At 54.3% G+C, this 18854-nt stretch overlaps 6 protein-coding genes across 6 annotated transcripts; 4 read left to right on the top strand and 2 right to left on the bottom strand.

The window, feature by feature from the left end:
- Positions 1-33: 33 nt before the first annotated feature.
- On the top strand, positions 34-2624 carry BDY24DRAFT_57862 (glycosyltransferase family 49 protein). Its single transcript, XM_076645000.1, has 8 exons — positions 34-834; positions 968-1341; positions 1429-1498; positions 1580-1682; positions 1782-1938; positions 2085-2137; positions 2214-2322; positions 2399-2624. The coding sequence occupies exons 1-8, from the start codon at positions 126-128 to the stop codon at positions 2546-2548; spliced, it is 1725 nt and encodes a 574-aa protein (XP_076496711.1). The 5' UTR covers positions 34-125; the 3' UTR covers positions 2549-2624.
- Positions 2625-2680: 56 nt separating this feature from the next.
- Positions 2681-6235, top strand: BDY24DRAFT_388880 (microtubule binding protein). The gene is made up of 15 exons (XM_076640442.1): positions 2681-2844; positions 2937-2988; positions 3120-3164; positions 3333-3490; positions 3566-3571; positions 3688-3849; positions 3998-4178; positions 4285-4423; positions 4524-4603; positions 4679-4723; positions 4801-4825; positions 4896-5107; positions 5195-5620; positions 5727-5802; positions 5880-6235. The coding sequence occupies exons 1-15, from the start codon at positions 2813-2815 to the stop codon at positions 5939-5941; spliced, it is 1701 nt and encodes a 566-aa protein (XP_076496710.1). The 5' UTR covers positions 2681-2812; the 3' UTR covers positions 5942-6235.
- A 357-nt stretch (positions 6236-6592) lies between these two features.
- CIR2 (electron-transferring-flavoprotein dehydrogenase) lies at positions 6593-9764 on the top strand. The gene is made up of 12 exons (XM_076640441.1): positions 6593-7061; positions 7261-7343; positions 7437-8036; positions 8130-8193; positions 8268-8348; positions 8415-8425; positions 8505-8824; positions 8908-9074; positions 9170-9283; positions 9368-9393; positions 9487-9544; positions 9642-9764. The coding sequence occupies exons 1-12, from the start codon at positions 6743-6745 to the stop codon at positions 9650-9652; spliced, it is 1854 nt and encodes a 617-aa protein (XP_076496709.1). The 5' UTR covers positions 6593-6742; the 3' UTR covers positions 9653-9764.
- Positions 9765-10768: 1004 nt separating this feature from the next.
- Positions 10769-13162, bottom strand: BDY24DRAFT_441337 (uncharacterized protein; the record flags this gene model as incomplete). The annotated part of the gene is made up of 15 exons (XM_076644599.1): positions 13019-13162; positions 12864-12949; positions 12671-12790; positions 12555-12598; positions 12356-12442; positions 12250-12273; positions 12038-12162; positions 11918-11966; positions 11741-11847; positions 11537-11663; positions 11445-11453; positions 11242-11342; positions 11029-11149; positions 10938-10951; positions 10769-10861 (listed from the first exon to the last, which is right to left on the bottom strand). The coding sequence occupies exons 1-15, from the start codon at positions 13028-13030 to the stop codon at positions 10769-10771; spliced, it is 1119 nt and encodes a 372-aa protein (XP_076496708.1). The 5' UTR covers positions 13031-13162.
- Positions 13163-13703: 541 nt separating this feature from the next.
- BDY24DRAFT_388876 (uncharacterized protein) lies at positions 13704-14185 on the top strand. Its single transcript, XM_076640440.1, has one exon. It carries the CDS (start codon positions 13726-13728, stop codon positions 13918-13920), a length of 195 nt encoding a protein of 64 aa, XP_076496707.1. The 5' UTR covers positions 13704-13725; the 3' UTR covers positions 13921-14185.
- BDY24DRAFT_57747 (uncharacterized protein) lies at positions 14181-18567 on the bottom strand. The gene is made up of 9 exons (XM_076644999.1): positions 18341-18567; positions 18035-18120; positions 17886-17960; positions 17707-17803; positions 17554-17601; positions 17373-17435; positions 17029-17241; positions 14539-16945; positions 14181-14414 (listed from the first exon to the last, which is right to left on the bottom strand). Exons 1-9 carry the CDS (start codon positions 18482-18484, stop codon positions 14227-14229), a joined length of 3321 nt encoding a protein of 1106 aa, XP_076496706.1. The 5' UTR covers positions 18485-18567; the 3' UTR covers positions 14181-14226.
- Between the last annotated feature and the right edge of the window lie 287 nt (positions 18568-18854).

The following is an 18854-nucleotide window of genomic DNA, read 5'->3' as shown; positions in this document are numbered from 1 at the left end:
GCGAGCTCACAACTTGATTTCCCTTCAGCCCAAACCTTCTTCTCCTTCCTTCCTTCCTCCCCAACGCCCACCTTCTTTTAGTAGACTCAGGGAGTCTCTCCTTACCTTCCTTCATCCCTCTCCTTATGCTCCCTTCTTCCTCCTCTTCCTCGCCACGGACGAGTCGCAAAAACTCTGATCGAACGGATCCCTCCTCTTCCTCGCTCCTCAACCCTCCTTCCTCCCTCTTTGGAAGAGCCTTCGTTCCTCGTCTATGGAAGATCGGAAGATGGCTCGTCATCTTCTACATCGTGTTTGCCGTTCTCGACTCGACCATCAGGATCTTAACCCCATCAAGCTCATCACGCGCAGGAGGAGGACCTGGAGGGCTGAGAGGAGTGGGAGTGAGCTGGTCTCAAGGATGGACCGAAGCTGGAGACGATCCATACACGGAAAGTCTACTCAAAGACATCTCCAGATCTCTCCTACCAACCTCCTTATCCAACCACCTCTCGACAGGCCACATCCCAGCGTCCTCGGACCCCTTACCCTGGAACACAAACTTCCCTCTCTCCCTCTCCTCCATCCAACTCCCTCACATCTCCGACTCCTCCTTCTTCCACCTCGCAACTTCCTCCCTCTACTCCAAAATCTTCGGGAAGGCCCTCCACCCTATGCAGATTGTGCCCTTCTTCCTTCGAGCAAGTGGGCTTGAAGGGAACGGTTTCGAGGAGGAGGACATCACCGTCACAACTCTGGCGACGGCCGACAGGTTCGACGCGCTGGTAACCCTCGTAGAACGGTATAGAGGTCAGCACAGTTCCTATCGAACGTCTCATGCTATCCGAGTCCAAGGTGGGAGATCCGAGGGCGAGAACTGTGGAGATGAAGATGGGGAGGAAGGCGACGACGCGAAGGAGAGCCTCGATTTCGATCCGAGCTCAACATCAAAGCTGACTTTCTCTTTTTTTTTTCTCCATTCCATCAGGTCCCGTCTCAGCATCCCTCTATGTTCCTCTCTCCCCACCCCCGGACGACCTCCTCTCATCCCTCCAAGCTCTCTACACCGAGCACCCTCTCCTCTCCCTCTACCTCGACATTCACCTGGTCGTCTCTCCTCACCCTCGACAGTTTAACCTCCTTCGAAACGTCGCCCGGTTCTTCGCTCGGACGGAGTTCGTCCTCATGCTCGACGTCGACTTCGTCTTGCTTTCGTCGTTCAGGGAGAGGGTTCGAGGAGAGGGAGCTGGGGAGTTGAAGACCCTGCTGAGAACTGGGCAGGCGGCTCTGGTGCTTCCTGCGTTTGAGTATGTCGTTCAGGAGGATGGACTGGAGGCTGATGAGTTCCCGAAGGACAAGGAGGTGAGTTCTTCTTAGGTTCTGAATCAATTAGAGTTTTCGAACGACGCGACTCGACGACTGACGTCCTTCCCTTCTTCGCTTCTACAGGAACTTCTTCAACTCGTTGCAGACGGGAAGATTGACTCGTTTCATCGGTCTTGGCTTCCAGGTCATTCGAGTAAGTTGTTTCTCATCTTGAGCTCGAGCTCGAGCTCGAGCGCGAACTTGTACTGATCTCTCCTGCTTCCTTTCCCTTCAGGTACCAACTACACTCAGTTCTACGCCTCAGCCACCACCGACCTGTATCGAGTAACTTCGTACCAACACGCCTACGAGCCTTATGTGATCTACCCACGAGTCGGGTGAGTCCATCTCTTCGTCCTCGTCTCCTCTTTCCCCTCGGCCTCGTTCGAACAACGACTCACCTTCTGCGTTTTCTTCTCCTTCTTTCTTCGATTCAGTCCTCCGTTCTGTGACGAGAGGTTTATCGGCTACGGAGGAAACAAGGCTGCCTGTCTCTACGAAATGCACCTCAGCGGGATTGAGTTTTACGTGATGGGTGGAGAGTGGGTGGTGCATCGATCGCATGCGTACGCTGAGAAGACGAGGGCTCACGAGGTGAGTCATCTCTTCTTACGTTTCAGAACCCCGAGCATCAGGCTCGAACGGGACGAGATGCGAATTCCTCTCGTCGCGTCGTTCTGCTTCCTCTTCAAACCCGCTGACTCCTTACCCTTCTTTCCGACCGCCATCATTTCGAACAGAGGAAATACAACCGAACTCTCTACATTAACTTCCGAGCTGAGCTCTGCTACCGGTTCGTTGTCTCTTCCTTCCTCTCTTCTTCTCGTCGTCGCACAATCTCACCTCCCGTCTCTCTTCCTCCCTCGCAGCTATCTCGTCCAGTTCCTCCAATCCTCCGAAACGATCCACTCCATCCGAGCCAAACCTCTTCTTCGACAGTGCCGCAAGATCGTTGGGTTCAACGAGGGAGCCCAGGAGGTTCGTCGCATCCCCTCCCTTTCTCCCTTTCCAACGCGTTCGCTGACACCCGGTTTCTTTCTGTCTTCGTGCCCAGTTCATCACCCAACACAAAGCTACGACACCTAAGGAACTGCTGGATCCTCCTCCTCTACCAACTGCTGCTGCTAAAGGGAAGGCCAAGCAGAGGCCGAAGCCGAAGCAAAAACAGCCCGTCGAGGAGGACGAGGCTGTTGTGGAACCTTAGAATCTTTCGTTTTGGATCTCGTTATTTACTTATTACCTACATAGACAGAGGGGCTTATATATTTCAAAACCTGGTTCTAGCACGAAAAGGGTGCGACGCGACCAATGAAACGCAGCGCTCAGGGAGGAGGAGGGATCGACTGCCAGCTCGGTCGTCTCCCTCCCCTTTCCTTCCTCCCAACTGCCATCTCCCAGCAAATTCAGGAACTTCGTTTCCCTCTTCTTTCTCCCTCTCTTACCCTCCCATCCAGTAAACGATCCCAAGATGTCGCGGTTCATGAGACAGTCGAAATACAGGTGCGTTCCAAGCTCTCGTTCATCGCATCTCTCGTCCTTCCCTCCTCGTTTGAAGCTGACGGACGCCTCCCCTTTCGCTCGGTTTTCCACAGACATGTGTACGCCGAGAAGGTCAAGAAGGAGAACACTTACGAGAATGTTAAGGTGAGCCTTACGGCTTTTGTGATTCGAGGGAGGGAGGTATGAAAGAAAGGGCGAGGGAGCGAAGGGAACGAGCTCGTAGGAGAGATGGAACGACGAGAGCTGACCATCCGCTATGTTTTGATTCTAATCAGGTCTCCAACAGTGCTTGGGATACCAACATGATGGCTGCTGGAGGGGTGAGTTGATCTCATTTTCAGCGAGCGAAGGAGGGAAGGGCAGCGAGGGAGGGGGAGCCTCGAGCTCCTCCTTGTCCTCCTTCCTTCCTTCGTTCCTCGTCCCCCAATCCTTCACTCCTCCAAGCTGACTATAAACCTCCTACTCTTCTCTTCGTTGCCTTTATTCAGACCTACCTGAGTATCAACTGGCAAGTCGCAGGAGGAGGAGCCTTCGCTATCCTGCCCATCGCAACGCCCTTCAGCTCGACAACTTCGGCCAAAGGAGGCTCCGTCGCTTCCAAGCTTCCAGACGTGCTCCCTCTTTGCAGGGGTCATTCAGCTCCTGTGTAGGTCCACCTTGGTTTCTATAATTTCCTTTACGAGAGAAAAGCTCACCTGAATTACGCTTTGGGATGGAACAGCCTCGAGTGAGCTTCACCTTTCCTCCTCTTTCATCTCCCCTCTCTCTAGAGCTCGTTGCTCTCATTCCGCGAGATTTGAAGAGAGCTGACTCCCTTCTCGCTTTTTCTGTTGACGTACTCAGCACCAACTGGTCTCCCTTTGACGATTCCGTCGTGGCTTCAGGAGGAGAGGACGGAAAGGTCTTAATCTGGAAGGTCCAAGCTGCTGACTTCGAGGGATGGAGCGATGATGGGTTCGTGGCGAAGGATTGGGAACCTGAGGAGAAGATGAGTGCTGGCGGAAGGTTAGTACCCAGTTACACGCTTATTTTGGTTTGGTTTGATGCTCGTTGGTGGGAGGCGAGGGGAGGAGGAAGGCGAACGAGGTGAACGAACGAGAGAGCTGACCTTCTCGTCTATCTCTCGCTGCTTGCTTCCTTCTTCCTCTCATAGGAAAGTCGGACAGGTCCTCTTCCACCCCACTGCTTCCAACGTTCTCGCTTCCGCCTCGGGAGATCACATCGTTCGACTCTGGGACATCACCCACACGTCGGCTCCTCAGATCTCTCTCGAAGCTCACGGGGATTCGATCCAGGGTCTCGCTTGGAACTCGAATGGAACTTTGCTCGCTACTGTACGTACCCTTCCAGCCTATCACTCTCGCTCCTTCTTATCTCTTTGAGGCGAAAGAGACGAGAAACGAGCTCGAGCTGACCTTGACCTCCCTTCGTTTCATTCAGACCTCTCGAGACAAGAAGCTTCGTCTGTTCGATCCTCGATCTGGAACTGCTCCTATCAGGATCACCGATGGACATGCTGGAGTCAAGGGATCCAGGGTCGCTTGGTTGGGAGTCCACGATCGAATCGTTACCACCGGATGTGAGTTTCGACTCGAACTCTCGACGCGTCTCCTCTCTCCGTCCTTCTCTTTGGTTCTGACGAAGCTTTCGTCTCATCTCGTTGGTTGATGGGATCACAGTCAGCAAGACATCCGATCGACAGGTCAAGATCTGGGAGACTGGAGGACTGACGGAGGTTCGAGGGTTGACGCTTGATCAGGTGCGTTTGGTTTGAATTTCTCAGCACGCTGCCTCAACTTCGAACTGATCTTACGCTCGTCCGTCCACCTTGCAGTCTTCGGGAGTCGTCATGCCTTTCTACTCGGAAGCCAACGATTTGGTAAGTATCCATCCTTGCTTCCACCTTCACTCACAACGACAAGAGCTTACCGTACTTTCCCCTTCGTCTTCTCACAGCTCTTCCTCGCTGGAAAGGGAGACGGTTCGTTCTTCGCTCCTTCTTCACCTCGCTCCTTTTCGAGTCTGACCTCTTCTCCTTATTGCATCTACAGGAAACATCCGATTCTACGAGTACTCTCGAGAGGAAGACAACCTCTTCCCTCTCTCCGAGCACGGATCCGCTCACGCTCAACGAGGAATGAGTTTCCTCCCTCGACGAGCTCTCGAGACGTCCGAGAACGAAGTTGCTCGAGCTTTCAAGCTCAGTGGTAGCACTCTGGAGCCTTTGGGTTTCATCGTTCCTAGGAAGGCCGATAACTTCCAGGTGAGTCGTTCTTGCTCTTCGTCTCACTGGTCGCGTCTCTCTGTTCTAACTCGATCTTCCTTTCTTCTTCGTGCCTATCTCTTCTAGGCCGACATCTTCCCTCCAGCTCTCTCCTCCGAAGCAGCTCTCACCGCTTCGGAATGGTTCGGTGGAAAGACCGCTCAACCTCTTCTCGTCTCTCTCGAGGACGGAGCCACTTCCGTGGCCGCTCCTTCGCCCACCAGCTCCTCCCTTCCTACTCCTACTAAGAGCGCAACCGCTCCTCCTTCCCTCCCCACTCCTACCCCAGCACCTGCTCTCGCTTCTGCGCCCATCCCCGCTCCCGCTCCTACTCCCGCCGTCGTTCCCAAGTCGGAGCCTGAGCCTGTCAAGGAGGAGCTCCCCAAGATGGAGGATTTGGAGATCAAGGACGACGAGGAGGAGGATAGCGACAAAGAAGAGGTGGAGGTGGTGAAGGCTGCTGCTGCGTCGAATGGAGCTGGGGAGAAGAAGGATGATCAGGAGAAGGAAGCTGTGAGCGTCCGTCTCTTTCTTCGTTGCCGTCTTCTCGAGAACGACGCGACCTCGTCTCGTCGAACGAGTAACTGATCCTCTCTCCTTTCTCTTCCGTCCCACTCAGCTTCGTGAAAAGAACGCCACCCTCACCGAGGAGATCCGGGAGGCCAACTCGAAGATCCGTAAATTGGAGTTGCAGGGTTCGTCGTCTCCCTCTCCTTCTTTCTCTCCTCCCTCTTTCACGCTGACCCGTCTTCTCATCTCGTTTTCACAACAGTCGAGACCATGAAGTCCAACGCTCAGAAGATCGCTAGGCAGCTTTCGACTATCGACCAGTAGTCTAGAGGTTTCGAGTCGACGGTTTCCTCCGTTTGTTGCTGTTTGCCCTTCTCAGAAGTTTCAGTCCATTCTCGGTCGTCTAGCTTAGGCCTCTTCTTTATATTTTCTCTTTCTCTCTCTCCCTTCTTTGATGCACGAACGAGTCTCTCCACCTTTCCTCTTCGTTGGTCCTTAAATGTCGAATCCGCGTCGTCGAGTCGAGTTTGCGAGCTCGATCTCGCTGCGAAGAGTTATCGGGTCCGTCTTGATTCTCGATCTCGTTGATGAACGAAACCTTGGCTTCTATCCCCAGCGGTCTTCCTCAATGGGATGTCCAGCAGCGGGAGGAAGCGGAGAGACGGACGCGTTGCGATGGCCGCGGGTTTCGTTCGAGCAGTTTTGGTGGGCGAGCTGCTCCTTGAGCCAGTGTCCCCCGAAAAAGGAGATACTGAGGTAGGTGCCAGTTGAGTTTTCCAAGCGTAGAGGTTGCCCCGTCGATTCATGGCGATTCCTTCAGCCCTCTTCGCGTCGATTTCCGTTTCGTTCACTCGTCCGTTGAGTTTCAGTCCCTTTTTGGTTCGCAGACTTCTGTGATTTTTTATAGCATCATCGTCTCAGCTCGAATTAGGACACCTCGAGGTGAAAACCTTCCGCTGAGGAGCTGAGTTTCCCGAGGTGTTTGATTGGCTCGTGGAAACATCGACCTCGCTCTTCTCGACTACCGGTCAGCTCTCGACTCTCCTTCCCCGACTCTTCCCTCCCAACCATCACCATCGACAACCACCTCTTACCCTCTCTCAGAAGGCTCTTCTCGTCTTCATCATGCTCGCCCTTCGTCGAGCGGCTCGCTCTTCATCCTCGGTCCTCCTTCGATCTTCCTTCCCCTTCGTCTCCTCCTCACCTTCCTCCTCCTCCTCCCTCGTCCTCCTCGCTCCTCGTCCTCGCAACTTCAGCTCTTCGCTCTCGCTCTCGAACGAGTTCCCTTCTTTGACTCCGGAACGAGCAGAGGACGAGGTGGACGTGTGTATCGTCGGAGCTGGACCGGCTGGACTGTGTGCTGCTATACGGATAAAACAGCTCGAGAAGGAGAGAGGAGGCGAGGAGAAACGAGTTATCGTCCTCGAGAAGGGAGCAGAGGTCGGTGAGTCTCAATTTTTCACTACAGCTTCTTTGGGGAGGGTATCCGAGTCCTGTTCTCTAGCAGGGAGTTGATTGGGCTGTTGAAGGTGGAGAGAGGAGCTATAGACGTCGTCTTTGTTCTCAAAAATGTTGAGCTTCCTCGCTCCTTCCCTCCAAACTCACACCCCTTCTTTCGCCTCTTCCTCTCCATTTCTTTCCAGGTTCTCACATCCTCTCTGGAGCTGTCATCGAAACCAAAGCTCTCGATGAGCTGCTACCGAATTGGAAGGAAATGGGAGCTCCTGTAGGTCCCTTTTCTCTCAAACCTCTTGCCTCCTCGACCTCTCGAAGCTCACGTCTCGCCTCTCCTCTCTCCCTCCCTCCTTCCTTTCTTCAGCTCAACCAAATGGCCACCTCTTCCACCATGCGATGGCTCTTCCCCAACTCTTCCATCCCCATGCCTCACCCTCCTCAAATGTCCAACAAGGGAAACTACATCGTCTCCCTCTCCAAAGTCACCGCCTGGCTGGGAGAGCAAGCCGAAGCTCTGGGAGTCGAGATCTACCCTGGTTTCGCTGGAGCTCGAATCCTCTACGCCGAGGATGGATCCGTTCGAGGAGTAGGAACCAACGACGTCGGGCTCGACAAGGACGGCAAGATGAAGGAGTCGTACGAGCCAGGAATGGACTTCATCTCCAAGATCACTCTGTTCGGAGAGGGAGCTCACGGATCGCTATCCAAGATGGTTCAGAACAAGTTCTCGTTGAGGGAGAACTGTGATCCTCAGACGTACGGGTTGGGGTTGAAGGAGGTTTGGAAGGTCAAGGATGAGGTTTACGAGCCTGGAAAGGTCGTTCACACGTTGGGATACCCTCTCGACAACAAGACGTATGGAGGAGGATGGATCTACCACATGGAGGACAACATGGTCAGCTTGGGTGTCGTGATTGGATTGGACTACCCGAATCCTTACCTGAGTCCGTACAAGGAGTTCCAGGTTCGTTCGCTTTTTCGTTCGTTTCATTTCTCGTCGAGACGCGTCGCTGAACTTTCCCTCCCTCCCCTCCCCTCTCTTCCCGCTCTTCTCTAGCGTCTGAAACTTCACCCTTACTACAAGAAGTTGCTGGAAGGAGGAACTTGTCTCGCTTACGGAGGTTTGTCCACCCAACCCTTTTCTCGTCGAACCCACGACTGACACTTCTTCCTCCCTCTCCCTCTCCCTCTTCAGCTCGAGCCCTCAACGAAGGAGGTCTTCAGTCGATACCCAAGCTTCACTTCCCCGGAGGAGCTCTTATTGGATGCTCAGCTGGTTTGTCCATGCCCACTTTCCTCTCTCATCCGTCTCGAACTGACCTTGCTGCTCTTTTCTCCTCAGGTTTCCTCAACGTAAGCTCGACGTCGCGTCGACCTTCCTTCCTCTCGCCGCTGACCACCCTCTCTCCCTTTCTCTTCGATCTTCATCCAGGTCCCCAAGATCAAGGGAACTCACAACGCCATGAAGTCTGGAATGCTCGCCGGAGAGGCAGCTTTCGAGCAGCTCACTCTCGCTTCCGAGTCCGCTTCGGAAGCTCCCATCGACATGTCCTCCTACGAGACCGCCGTCAAGGGTTCTTGGATCTGGAAGGAGCTCAACGAGGTCCGAAACGTTCGACCTAGCTTCCACAACCCGCTCGGAAACCTCGGAGGAATGGCCTACGCTGGAGTCGACACGTTGCTGTTGAAGGGACGAGTTCCCTGGACGTTTAGGAACAAGGTCGAGGATTACGATTCGACGAAGAAGACTAGGTCCGTTCTCTGCTTCTTCACCTTCGAGGATCTTCGATCGTCGAGCTGACTTTTGTTCTCCTCCTTCCGTCTTCGACCCACAGCGAGTGCAAGCCCATCGACTACCCTCCTCCCGACGGAAAGATCTCGTTCGACATCCTCACTTCGGTCAACCTCACTGCTACCAACCATGCCGAGAACCAGCCCGTCCATCTCGTCCTTTCCAAGGAGCCCGGAGCTCTCGAATCCCACATCAAGACGAACGTCAAGGGTAAGTCTCGTCGCGTCGCTTCTTGGTCTTTCGTCCCCCTCGACGACTTGCTGACCCTTGACTTCTTTCCTATACCTCGTTCTTGTTCCTTACAGAGTACGCCGGTCTTCTTCAGAGTGCCTGTCCCGCTGGAGTCTACGAATACGTCGATTCGGAGGAGCCGGATGCCGTCGACGGGAAGAAGTTCATCATCAACTCGCAGAACTGCAGTGCGTCCCTCTTCATCCTGCTTCTTTCCCTTCTTCTTGTCTCTTGTATCGAGGCTTACGATTTCGTTCTTTCTTCTTCGTCAGTTCACTGCAAGACTTGCTCGATCAAGGTTCGTCGCGTCTTCCTTCTTTTCTCGTCGCTCCCTCTCCCTCTTTCCTCGATTGACGACCCCCCTCTGTTCCTTTTCTTCTTTCCTCCACAGTGCCCGACTCAAGATATCACTTGGACCGTCCCTGAAGGCGGAGGAGGACCCAAATACGGTTCGTTGTCTCCCTCTCTCCCTCCCACTTTCGCCGTTGGTAGCACTTCAGATGCTCACCTCTCGACCTTTCTTTTTTCTTCGATACTCTCTCACAGCTCTTACATAATTATGACATCTACCTTCTATACCTCTGCTTGCACTGCCTCTTCTCTCTACTCGCAAGCAACTCTCCCGCTTTTTCGCTTTACGACCCTATTGCACATCCTTTTGTTCCTTCACACTTTGAGAAGCCCCGAGGACGTACTTTCATCTTCATCATAACCCACTATACTCTCACAACTCCTCCGTCCTTCCTAAAGCTTCCCCTTGCCAGGCTCAGCCTCGCCAACTTGTCCCTCCACATCTGTTTCCTTGCCTCCTCCTCCTCCATCTCCTTCGCCCTCTTCACGTAGAACCTCTGCACGCGAGCTCGCCAGTTGGCTTTTCTCCTTTTGCACGATTCCGTATCTGGACGTAGAAGCAAAGCAACGAGGAGCAGAAGTGAGTGGGGGAAGGGAGGAGGTCGAGAGAAGAAGGAGGGAACGAACCGGACGGGGACTCGACGTCCATTAGCGCCATCCGACCTTTGAAGCGAGTGAGGGTGTTTCCTTCGATGAGCAAAGCTGCTAGGCTTCCGTCTGATTCTGAGGAAGACATGGTAGAGGGTGGAAGGGTGCTCGTTTTGGTTTGGGAAGAGCTGAACTGCCAAGGATGCGGGAAGGAAGGGGGGAAAGAACAACAAAGCGGGACGGGTCAGTTTCTCTCCTTCACCTCTTTCCTCTTTGCTACATGGCTCGAGCGAGGAAAACACTCACCCACGAGATGGATTTGGTTGGAGAGCAAAGTGGGATCGTCGTTCCAGGGAAGGGATGGAGGAGGGAAGGGAGCGATCAGCAGATCCGAATTTCTTTGAATCAGGGCGGTCAGGGTAGAAGATGCAAATTGTGACAATCCAGAAGGGATCAAAGGATATCGGAAGGGAATGTTGTTCTCGTTTTCGAAAAACTCCTCCCGAAGTGTGAAGGAAGCGGGAAGGAAAGAAAAATGGCGTTGCGGGACAACTGAAATTGGACGCGTCTTGACTTTGCTTCGGGTCGGCTCTCATAGTTTGAAGGCTTTTCCTTCCGTCTTCCGACCTTAATCGTCTGAAAGCTTGAGCTTCGATATCGGCTTCCGATCAAGAGGCTGCATGTACATCGACTCGGACTAACTACTACGAGAACCAACCAAAAATCGAAAAGGCTCAAGCTCGAGCGGGGATCTCGCACTGGACCTGCTGGGCAGTACAGTCGTCGAAGACGACTCCAGCGACTTGAGCGTTGGCAGCGTTCTTGCACTGCGAGGGAGTAGGAGGGGGGGGAGTCAGTAATCAGGGAGCGGGTTTATCCAACTTTCGAGCCGTCGACGCGTACCTTGTTTCCTTGGACTACGTGAAGAGAAAGAGAAAACGGCCACGTCAGTAGGTCGAGTTAGTACTAGAAAGTACATCACTCTTGGACTCACCATCGCAAGATCGAATGAGAGCGTTTTGAATGTTGGGGAACGACGCGTTGCCTTCGACCTGGAATCCTCGACCTCCAGTCACGACGGTAGGAGCAGCGATTCCTCCAATGGCTCCGGTGAACTGTTTAACAGAAAAGGTAAGAGAACGAGGTCAGCAAGAGGATTCGACGAAAAAGAAGGCGACGCAACGGCTCGAACTTTCGAAGTACTTACGGTTTGGAGGTTTCCACCAACAGCGACGACAGGAGCGGCGGTAACAATAGCGGCGGGAGCAGTGTCTACTACGGCGGCGATGGCAGTAGCGATGGCGACGTCTGTGCAAGGAGAAATTCGGTCGAAGAAGAAAGACAAGACGCGTCAGTTTCTGGTCGACATAAGCTTTCTTGATGCGACTTGGACCAGAAAGACTAGCTCACCAGCAGTAACTGATCAAAACGAGAAGAGGAGGTGTTCGATATCAGCATTCTGAGTCAATCTTGAGTTGAACGAAAGGAAAGTAGAGACGAACCGGTGACGGTAACGGTTGGGGGGCACTCAGCGACCTCGGCAGCATCCTCGACAACGACCTCAGTAGCAGCAGGAGTCTCGACGGCAACGGGAGTAGCAGCGGTCTCTCCTGCAACGGCGGCGATGATCTGAGAGCAAGCGACGGGAAGGTGAGCAAAAACCGACGCGACGTGACGCCCGAGTGGGAGGACCTCTGGCGACTCACCTCCTCAGGAGTAGCGTCGAAGACGATCAGGTTCTTCGTGAAGATGCATCCTTCTGGGGTGATATCGTCACAGGTGTTTCCGGCTCCAGTCACGTCTCCGAGGTCCCCTGCGAAGACGAAAAAGGGAGGAAGTCAGTTTCGTTCTTCGTCGCAGAAGATCGAGCCACTGTGGCATACCGGGAGCGAAGGTTCCGGTGTCAAGAGCATCTTGAGGATCACCACCGACCTGAGGGGCGCGATCAAAAATGAAGAAGAGGTCAGTCGCGAACGAAGATCAAACGGACCAAAGGGACGAACGGAGTTGATCTGCCTGGCAAGCTCGAGAACGATAGCCTTGTTGGTAGCAGCAGCACCTTCGGAAGCGGGATCTTGGTGCTGAGTGAGAGCAGCGATCTCAGGGTTGGCGGGAGTGAAGGCGGTGCCTGGATAGAAAAGACGAGGAGGGAGAAGAGGTTAGCTTCGAGCCGACCTGGCCGCCGTCATCAGAGCCTCATAGTAGATAGACTTACAGAGAACGGACTTAGTTCCGACTCCTGTTGACGACGAACGAGAAAGAGGGAGTTAGCAGGCTCTTCGTTCACAGCGGCGAGAATCCAGACGACGCGTCGAGCTCACCACCAGTGTTTCGCTCGAGAGCTCGGAACTGCAGAGCAGAAGTCATCCCAGCGATATCTCCAGCGGCTTTGGCGTTGGTGAAGGCGACTGAGAGATGATGGGGAGCATAGGAAGGCGAGAGAAGTCAGCTCAGCACGACGACGACGTGGTGCGAAAAAGAGCTCTCAGAGACTTTGAACGGGATGTAATCTCGACTCACCATCTGCTGTACCAGTCTGAAGACAATCAGGTCCTCCAGGGAAGCTAAAAAAAAGGTGCGAGAGGAAGAGCGAATCAGCAAGAGCGTTCCCTCGAAATCGACGCCGTTGCACTCACTTTCCGATTCCTCCAAGGGCAGCAGCGTTTCCCAGAAGACCGAACACAGGGTCTTGGATCTGGAAGAGTGAGTTATCGAGGTTGAGGAGTGTTCGGACGGCCGTGAGGATGGCTTCGTGGCTGAAGGAAGGAAAAAGAAAGGATCAAAGGTCAACCTCGTTCTTTGACGCCGAGAGAGACGAAGAGGATATACGAATGCTCCTGAGGGACCTCTCGCCTCTGGGGGATGGGAGCAGCTGAAGATCCAGCGACGAGAAGGGAGAGAGCGAAGAGGGAGGACTGTTTCGCCGTACAAGGAAGGTGAGCTCGAATCGGTGCGAAAGGGGAGGAAGAGGCTCGACGACTCACTTGGAAGAGCATTGCTGAAGGATTGATGGGTTTAGAGGGGAGGATATCTATCAAAGATTAGGAAGGTGAGTAGTGAAGGAAAGTGGGGATGAGACCTGCTCGGGAGAGTTGACGAGGGAAGAAGAAAGAGAAGAGGGAGGAAGGTGATGGTTTGGGGACGGCCAACGAGACGCTGGCCTCGTCCTTCTTTGTCTTGGTAGTCGCGCAGCTGTATGGCAACCGGGGTGGAAGAAGGAAGGGGCAGGAGATCGGAGACGGCAACGTGGGAGAGAGGAGATCAAGGGGAAAAGAAAGGGGGGAAAGAGACGCGACGGGACGAACCAAACAAGCTTGAGTTTTCTCTTCTAGAGAGGTGAGGCCGTGAGGAATCTGGGCAGACTTTCCCAACAGAGAAAGATTGCATCAGATTCTTGAGCACTGGAGGGTCAGAAAGCAAAAACGAAGCTGCTTCGAGGAAAAAGTGACGCGTTGATGAGCTCGTCCCTCTTCAACCCTCTTTTCCTCCAAACCGCGTCTCGCCGCGCCGTACCCAACCTGAAAACGATCGATTGGAGTCGGTGCATATCTGAACTTCAGCCACCTAGTAGAACCTAGCAGAGTTCACTTCAATGGAAACAGAGTGGCTGAATTGCTTTCACTCGGAATTGGCTCGACGGGTCTACCTTTCTTCCCCTCACTCCCCTACTTCACCAAACGCAGATTCATCTATGTACGTACGTATCGCGAGCGGGGTATATAATCATCGAGTCGAGCTATATCGAAGAAAAGTTGAGCGGAAAGGAAGCACAAGAAACACTGAACTGAAACGAAACCGACACCTCCTCGACGCGTCCTTTCCCTCTCCGAAGACGCAAAAAAAAGAAGGTATGAAGAGGACAGGGGAGTATGAAAGTGGGAGATAAAAGAGATTTTAGAACATCTGTGAGACGGAAGAAAGGAAGGAGACCGGAGGGAGACGAGTCAGCGAGGAAACGAGCTGCCGGGAGGGAAAGGGTTTGGTAGAGGATAGAAAGAGGGAAACGTACGGTAACGAAGTCTAGCAAGGGCACAAAATGTTGAGAAGGGGGAAGCGCAGAACAGGAGTCAGGATCGAAAAACAGGAAGCGAGAAGGGAAAAGACGACGACAAGGAAAGAAACACTCACTGCTAGGGAAAACGTTCTTTCCAGGTATCCTCCTCGATTCATCCTGCAGTACCAAAAGCGTCCGTCAGTACCAGGTCTTCTCGGACCCTTCGAAGTGGAAACAAAGAAGGAGAGAAGGAAAGAAAGGTGCACTCACCAACAAAGCCCCATTCCACCACCCGTCGTCCGAGCACGTCGTCACAGCGATGATATCTCCCGCCTGGAAGTCGAACTCCTCGTCGATGGTAGCGGTGTAGTCGTAGAGGGCTTTGACTGTTCAGATCAGAACGAGAACGGAAACGAAACGAGTCAGTTTTCGGTTTCGACGCGTCGACCGTCTCACCTTCCTCTCCCTCCTTCTCGTCTCCCGCCTTCAACCTCGAGGACTAGAACTAACCATAGAAGATCACCGGCTTCCCCTCCTCCGTGAACTGCTCCACCTCCGCCGGAGCAGCCTGGATCGGCGGCGGCGCAGGACTAGGCGCTCTGGGAGCTGGACTCGCTGCTCGTTGGATCGGCTGCTGCTGCTGCTGTTGCTGACCGTAGAGATCGGGAGCTCCGTACGAGGACTGCCTGGGAGGGTAGCCTGCTTGCTGAGGAGCTGGCGCAGCTCCGTAAGCTGGGTACTGCTGCTGCTGTTGAGGAGGAGGTTGCTGGTAGCCTTGATACTGGGAAGGAGGAGGAGCGGCGGCGGCGTAACCGTACTGCCCCTGAGGAGGTGGAGGAGCGGTGTATCCTCCGTAGCCGAGGGAAGGAGCGGGAGAGGCTGCTTGAGGAGGTTGGTGCTGCTGAGGATGAGGAGGTCTCGAACTCGTCGCCTGCTGAGGTTGGTACAGCTGCTGCTGCTGAAGTTGCTGCTGACGAAGTTGTTCCTGTTGACGTTGCTGCTCCTGCTGCTGCTGTTGTTGACGACGGTAGGTCTCTGCCATCTCGTCGTGAGCGACGCTTCCATCCGGTCCCAATGAGAGTCCGATCGACTGTCGTTGACTTGGAGCTGGCGACGGCTGTCTCGGAGGGATGTGGCTCGACCTCGACGACGGTGCTGGGGAAGGTTGACGAGGAGGGATCTGCTGCTGCTGCTGTTGGTAGGGAGCAGGGGAGGGTTGTCGAGGAGGAGGTTGCTGCCATTGGTTTCCGTCGGGAGCCGGGGAAGGAGATCGTCCTGGAGGCGAGAACGGTTGAGGACTAGGACTTCGACCTCCTGCTCCGATTCCTACGAACCCAGCTCGAGCGGGACTTGGACTCCTCGCTGAGTCTCCTCCTCCTTGCTGATGAGGAGGAGGGCCTGAAGCTCCGGACTGAGAGGTCCTCGACATCCTCGACGACGTCGAGTTCTTCCTCGAGTGCGCACTCGTCTCGCCTGGGAACGCCTGCTGGTACCTCGAGAGGACTGCGTCGACAGGGAGAGGAGAGGGAGGTTGAACGGGAGGTTGCATGAAGGCAGGAGAGGGAGCTCGAGCCTGAGCTGGCGAGTTTGGACGCGACGAAGGGTGTTGTCCGACGATGGATTCGGCGGCTTGACTGTAATCGATCGACCGACGAGACCTCCTATCGAAGTCTGCTTGAGACTGAGCGAGGGCTGCTGAGGTAGATCCTGCCATGGGAGGGACGAGACTTGGGTTCTGTCGATGTCCAGGAGCGAATCCTCCTCCTCCTCCTCCTCCGTTCGACGACGATTGAGCTGGAGGCGAGTAGATGTCCGAGTTGTTCGAGACGACCGACTGACGACGACTCCTCGACTGCTGCTCCTGTATAGGTTGAGTCGAAAACCTTCCTTCTCCCATGTTCGACGTCGTTGGCGACGCGACCGCTCCGCTCCTGGCTGATCGGAAACTTCCTCCTCGACTGAGCCTCTTCGCTGCCAGATCCGCCAACGCCCTGGCGATAGGATCGTCATCCTCTGCGGCTGAAGGACCTCCTCCGTTGTAGCTCCCGTTGGGAGCATGGTTCGACGACGAGGAAGGCGACATGGCTGCGTTCCTCGACGCGTAGGGATCCGTCGACGAAGTTCGTTGAGGTTGTTGCTGCTGCTGAGAGGGAGGAGGAGGAGGAGCCATCGACGACGCGTAGGGAGTGAAACCTTGAGGAGGAGGAGCTGGAGCTGGAGCTGAGTATCCGTTGGTCGAGGATGATGGGGCTTGGGAGGAGGAGGAGGAAGCGATGTTGAGGGGAGCTTCGAAAGGAGGAGGTTGGAAGGACCGTTGCTGCTCCTGTTGAACGAAGTGGGAAGGAGGAGGTGGAGGGGCCGCTTCGACGACGGGGAGAGGAGTGGCTGGAGGAGAAGGGAGCTCGGGCTCGACAGGTGCTGGTGCTGGAGGAGCTGGTGCGGCCGGGGCTTGAAGCTGAGCTTGAGCTTGAGCTTGAGGAGGAGGAGCAGCTCTGTTCGAGTTTCGAGCGAAGTTGGCGATCCTGTAAGACGGCTCGGAGGGATCCGATTCTCCAGCAGCGTAGCTCACAAAGGGGGGAGGATCTGCAGAAGGAGAGATAGAAGGATCAGCTGGCGAGTTCGTTCGAAAGGAAGAAAAGCAGGAGTCGAAACGAACCAGGGATCTTCGACCCAGTTCCATAGCCTCGAACGAACGTCTCGGACTCGACGTGAGGTTCCAGAGCTTCGAGAACAACTCTGAGTCGCTCGCATGCCTGTAGAAACGAAGGAGGTTAGCGTCGTCCGAGGAAAAGGAGGGAGGAGAAAGAAAGGAAGGTACCTCGTCGTCGGTCACACAAACCGACGAAACAGCGTTCGCATAAGACCACGCGATGTCCTTGATGAAGTCGGTTCTCTCCTCCTCGAGATCTTGAACTTGCTGTTAACCCATCGAACCAAGCAGCGATCAGCTCTCCCTCGCACGTCCAGCTCGAATCGAACGAAACCAAAAGTCGAACTCACATCACAGAATCCCTTCCACTCGTTCTCCCACTGCCTCGTCGTCACCGTCAACGTCTTGACAAAGTTTCCAAAGTCCCTCTCGTTGGCTCCGATGTTCCTCTGAGCGCTCTCGAGCTTGGAGGCGACCTTGTCGAGTTCTCGACCTTGGGAGAGGGAGGTCTGAGCGGTGTAGGAGTTGATGCGAAGGCATTCTTGGTGGTACTTCTCTCGAGCCTGGGATGTAGACGGGAACGATAAAAGGAAGGGACGAGGTGAGTTCAGAGAGAGAAGGGAGGGAAGGAGAACGAAGGAAGGACGGGCTGAGCTCGAGTTATGACGAAGGGAGAAAGGAGAGGTGAACGAACCTTCGACACGTATCCCTCCTGGCTCTTCTTCAGCTTGTAAGCTCGTTCCAGAGTGGATTGGGACTGGTAAAGATGAAGAAGGAGATAATCAGCTGAGTCCTTTGAGGCTCAAGTCGAAGAGAAAGGCAGAGGGGAGGGAGCTTCGGGTTGAGCTCAACAAAGGAGGAAGAAGGCGACTCACGTTCTTCTTCAAGCCCGCGAGCTTTTGAATGAAGTCGACAGCGGGTCCCTGTACGTTCAAGAAGAGCAAGAGAAGGAAACCATTTCAGTTTCTGGGTCCAGCGTGGTGCAAGGGGGCGAGGAGGAAGAAGAAGGGGAGAGAGAGCTCGCTGACCTCGGCGTCACTTCGCATCGCATCCGTGAGTTCCTGATGAGCTTGAGCCTGAGACTGAGTTTCCGTACGAAGAGTATCCAGAGCGACTCGAAGAGAACTGGAAAGGAAGAAATCTGTCAGCTTTGAGCTTCTCTTGTAGGAGCAAGCTCGAGAGAGAGAGAGAGAAGGAGGCCACGCACCCAATCTCGTCCCTCCCGAGAGGCTGCTTGGAGAGCTTGAGGAGTTTTCGAGAGTAGTCCTCCTCGATGGCGGCTCTGTGAAAGGAGGTTGAGGTTAGTGTGAGAAGGGCTGTATGGTTCGAGGAAACAGAGGAAAAGGATGAGCTTACCTCTCCTTCCAGAAACCCCTGACCTCGTCGACTGTTCTCGAAGCTCCTCTCAGTCGAGCGGTGAGAACGTCGTATCCTTCGTCTTTCTGTATACAGCGAGCAAGATAAGCATGTCAGTAAAGCATGGATACGAAATCGGTCTCTGCTGGTCTCGAAAGAGGCAAGGACGAGCGACCTTCTCCTCCTCCTTCTCTCCTTCCTTCCTCCTCTCTCACACGACTCCCTCCCCCCATCCACCTCACCCCGCCTCTCCTATCCAGCTCCAGCTCACAACGCTCCTTACGGACTCAGTAAACATAGACTCACCAAACCCCAGAAGCCATTACAGAAGTCGTTGGTTGAGATCTCGTCCTGGTCGTCCAGATGAGTGGATTGAAAGTGTTTCGACAACGACGTCGTCGAGATGGATTTGTGGACGGTGGAAGAATGGTTGCTATCGGAGGGAGCCATCACTCCGGAAGAGCTGTACGAGAGGGAGAAGGGAAGGGGGAAGTGGGCGGATGGGAGTTGGAAGAGAAGAGAGGAGGGTTTCGAAGAGAAGGCGTTGTTGACAAGAAAAGGAGAGCTTTCGGAGCGCTCTGTTTTCGAATTTTTGATTTGTGAGAGTCGGTCGCGGAGGAGAGGGAATGTATAGAGGACCTCCAGCGTAGACCACTGGTCTAGAAAAATCTTCTTGTTGAAGTCGGAGAGCACGAGAACGTCGCGAGCCCTGTCTCCCATCGCGCCTGATTTCTCGACGCTCTGAGCTCTACATATTTTCGCACTCTCTCACCCACCTCAATCCTCTCTCTCTGTTCTCTCGATCTCAAAACTGAACAAC

The sequence above is a fragment of the Mrakia frigida genome, assembly GCF_051309035.1.
Source record: "Mrakia frigida strain ATCC 22029 unplaced genomic scaffold BDY24scaffold_15, whole genome shotgun sequence".
Lineage (NCBI taxonomy): Eukaryota > Fungi > Basidiomycota > Tremellomycetes > Cystofilobasidiales > Mrakiaceae > Mrakia > Mrakia frigida.
Note: the sequence above shows the minus strand (reverse complement) of the source record. Positions and strands in the feature narration are given on the sequence as shown.

Coding starts and splice junctions, on each gene's coding strand:
- BDY24DRAFT_57862 (XM_076645000.1), top strand. CDS start 126: ATGCTCCCTTCTTCCTCCTCTTCCTCGCCACGGACGAGTCGCAAAAAC. Junction 1,499..1,579: donor TTGGCTTCCAGGTCATTCGA/GTAAGTTGTTTC, acceptor CTTTCCCTTCAG/GTACCAACTACACTCAGTTC. Junction 1,939..2,084: donor AGAAGACGAGGGCTCACGAG/GTGAGTCATCTC, acceptor CATTTCGAACAG/AGGAAATACAACCGAACTCT.
- BDY24DRAFT_388880 (XM_076640442.1), top strand. CDS start 2,813: ATGTCGCGGTTCATGAGACAGTCGAAATACAG. Junction 2,845..2,936: donor ATGAGACAGTCGAAATACAG/GTGCGTTCCAAG, acceptor GGTTTTCCACAG/ACATGTGTACGCCGAGAAGG. Junction 4,724..4,800: donor ACTCGGAAGCCAACGATTTG/GTAAGTATCCAT, acceptor GTCTTCTCACAG/CTCTTCCTCGCTGGAAAGGG.
- CIR2 (XM_076640441.1), top strand. CDS start 6,743: ATGCTCGCCCTTCGTCGAGCGGCTCGCTCTTCATCCTCGGTCCTCCTT. Junction 7,062..7,260: donor CGAGAAGGGAGCAGAGGTCG/GTGAGTCTCAAT, acceptor ATTTCTTTCCAG/GTTCTCACATCCTCTCTGGA. Junction 9,394..9,486: donor GCAAGACTTGCTCGATCAAG/GTTCGTCGCGTC, acceptor TTTCCTCCACAG/TGCCCGACTCAAGATATCAC.
- BDY24DRAFT_388876 (XM_076640440.1), top strand. CDS start 13,726: ATGTACGTACGTATCGCGAGCGGGGTATATAATCATCGAGTCGAGCTA.
- BDY24DRAFT_57747 (XM_076644999.1), bottom strand. CDS start 18,484: ATGGCTCCCTCCGATAGCAACCATTCTTCCACCGTCCACAAATCCATC. Junction 17,961..18,034: donor AGGGGTTTCTGGAAGGAGAG/GTAAGCTCATCC, acceptor CTCCTTTCACAG/AGCCGCCATCGAGGAGGACT. Junction 17,436..17,553: donor TCGCGGGCTTGAAGAAGAAC/GTGAGTCGCCTT, acceptor CATCTTTACCAG/TCCCAATCCACTCTGGAACG.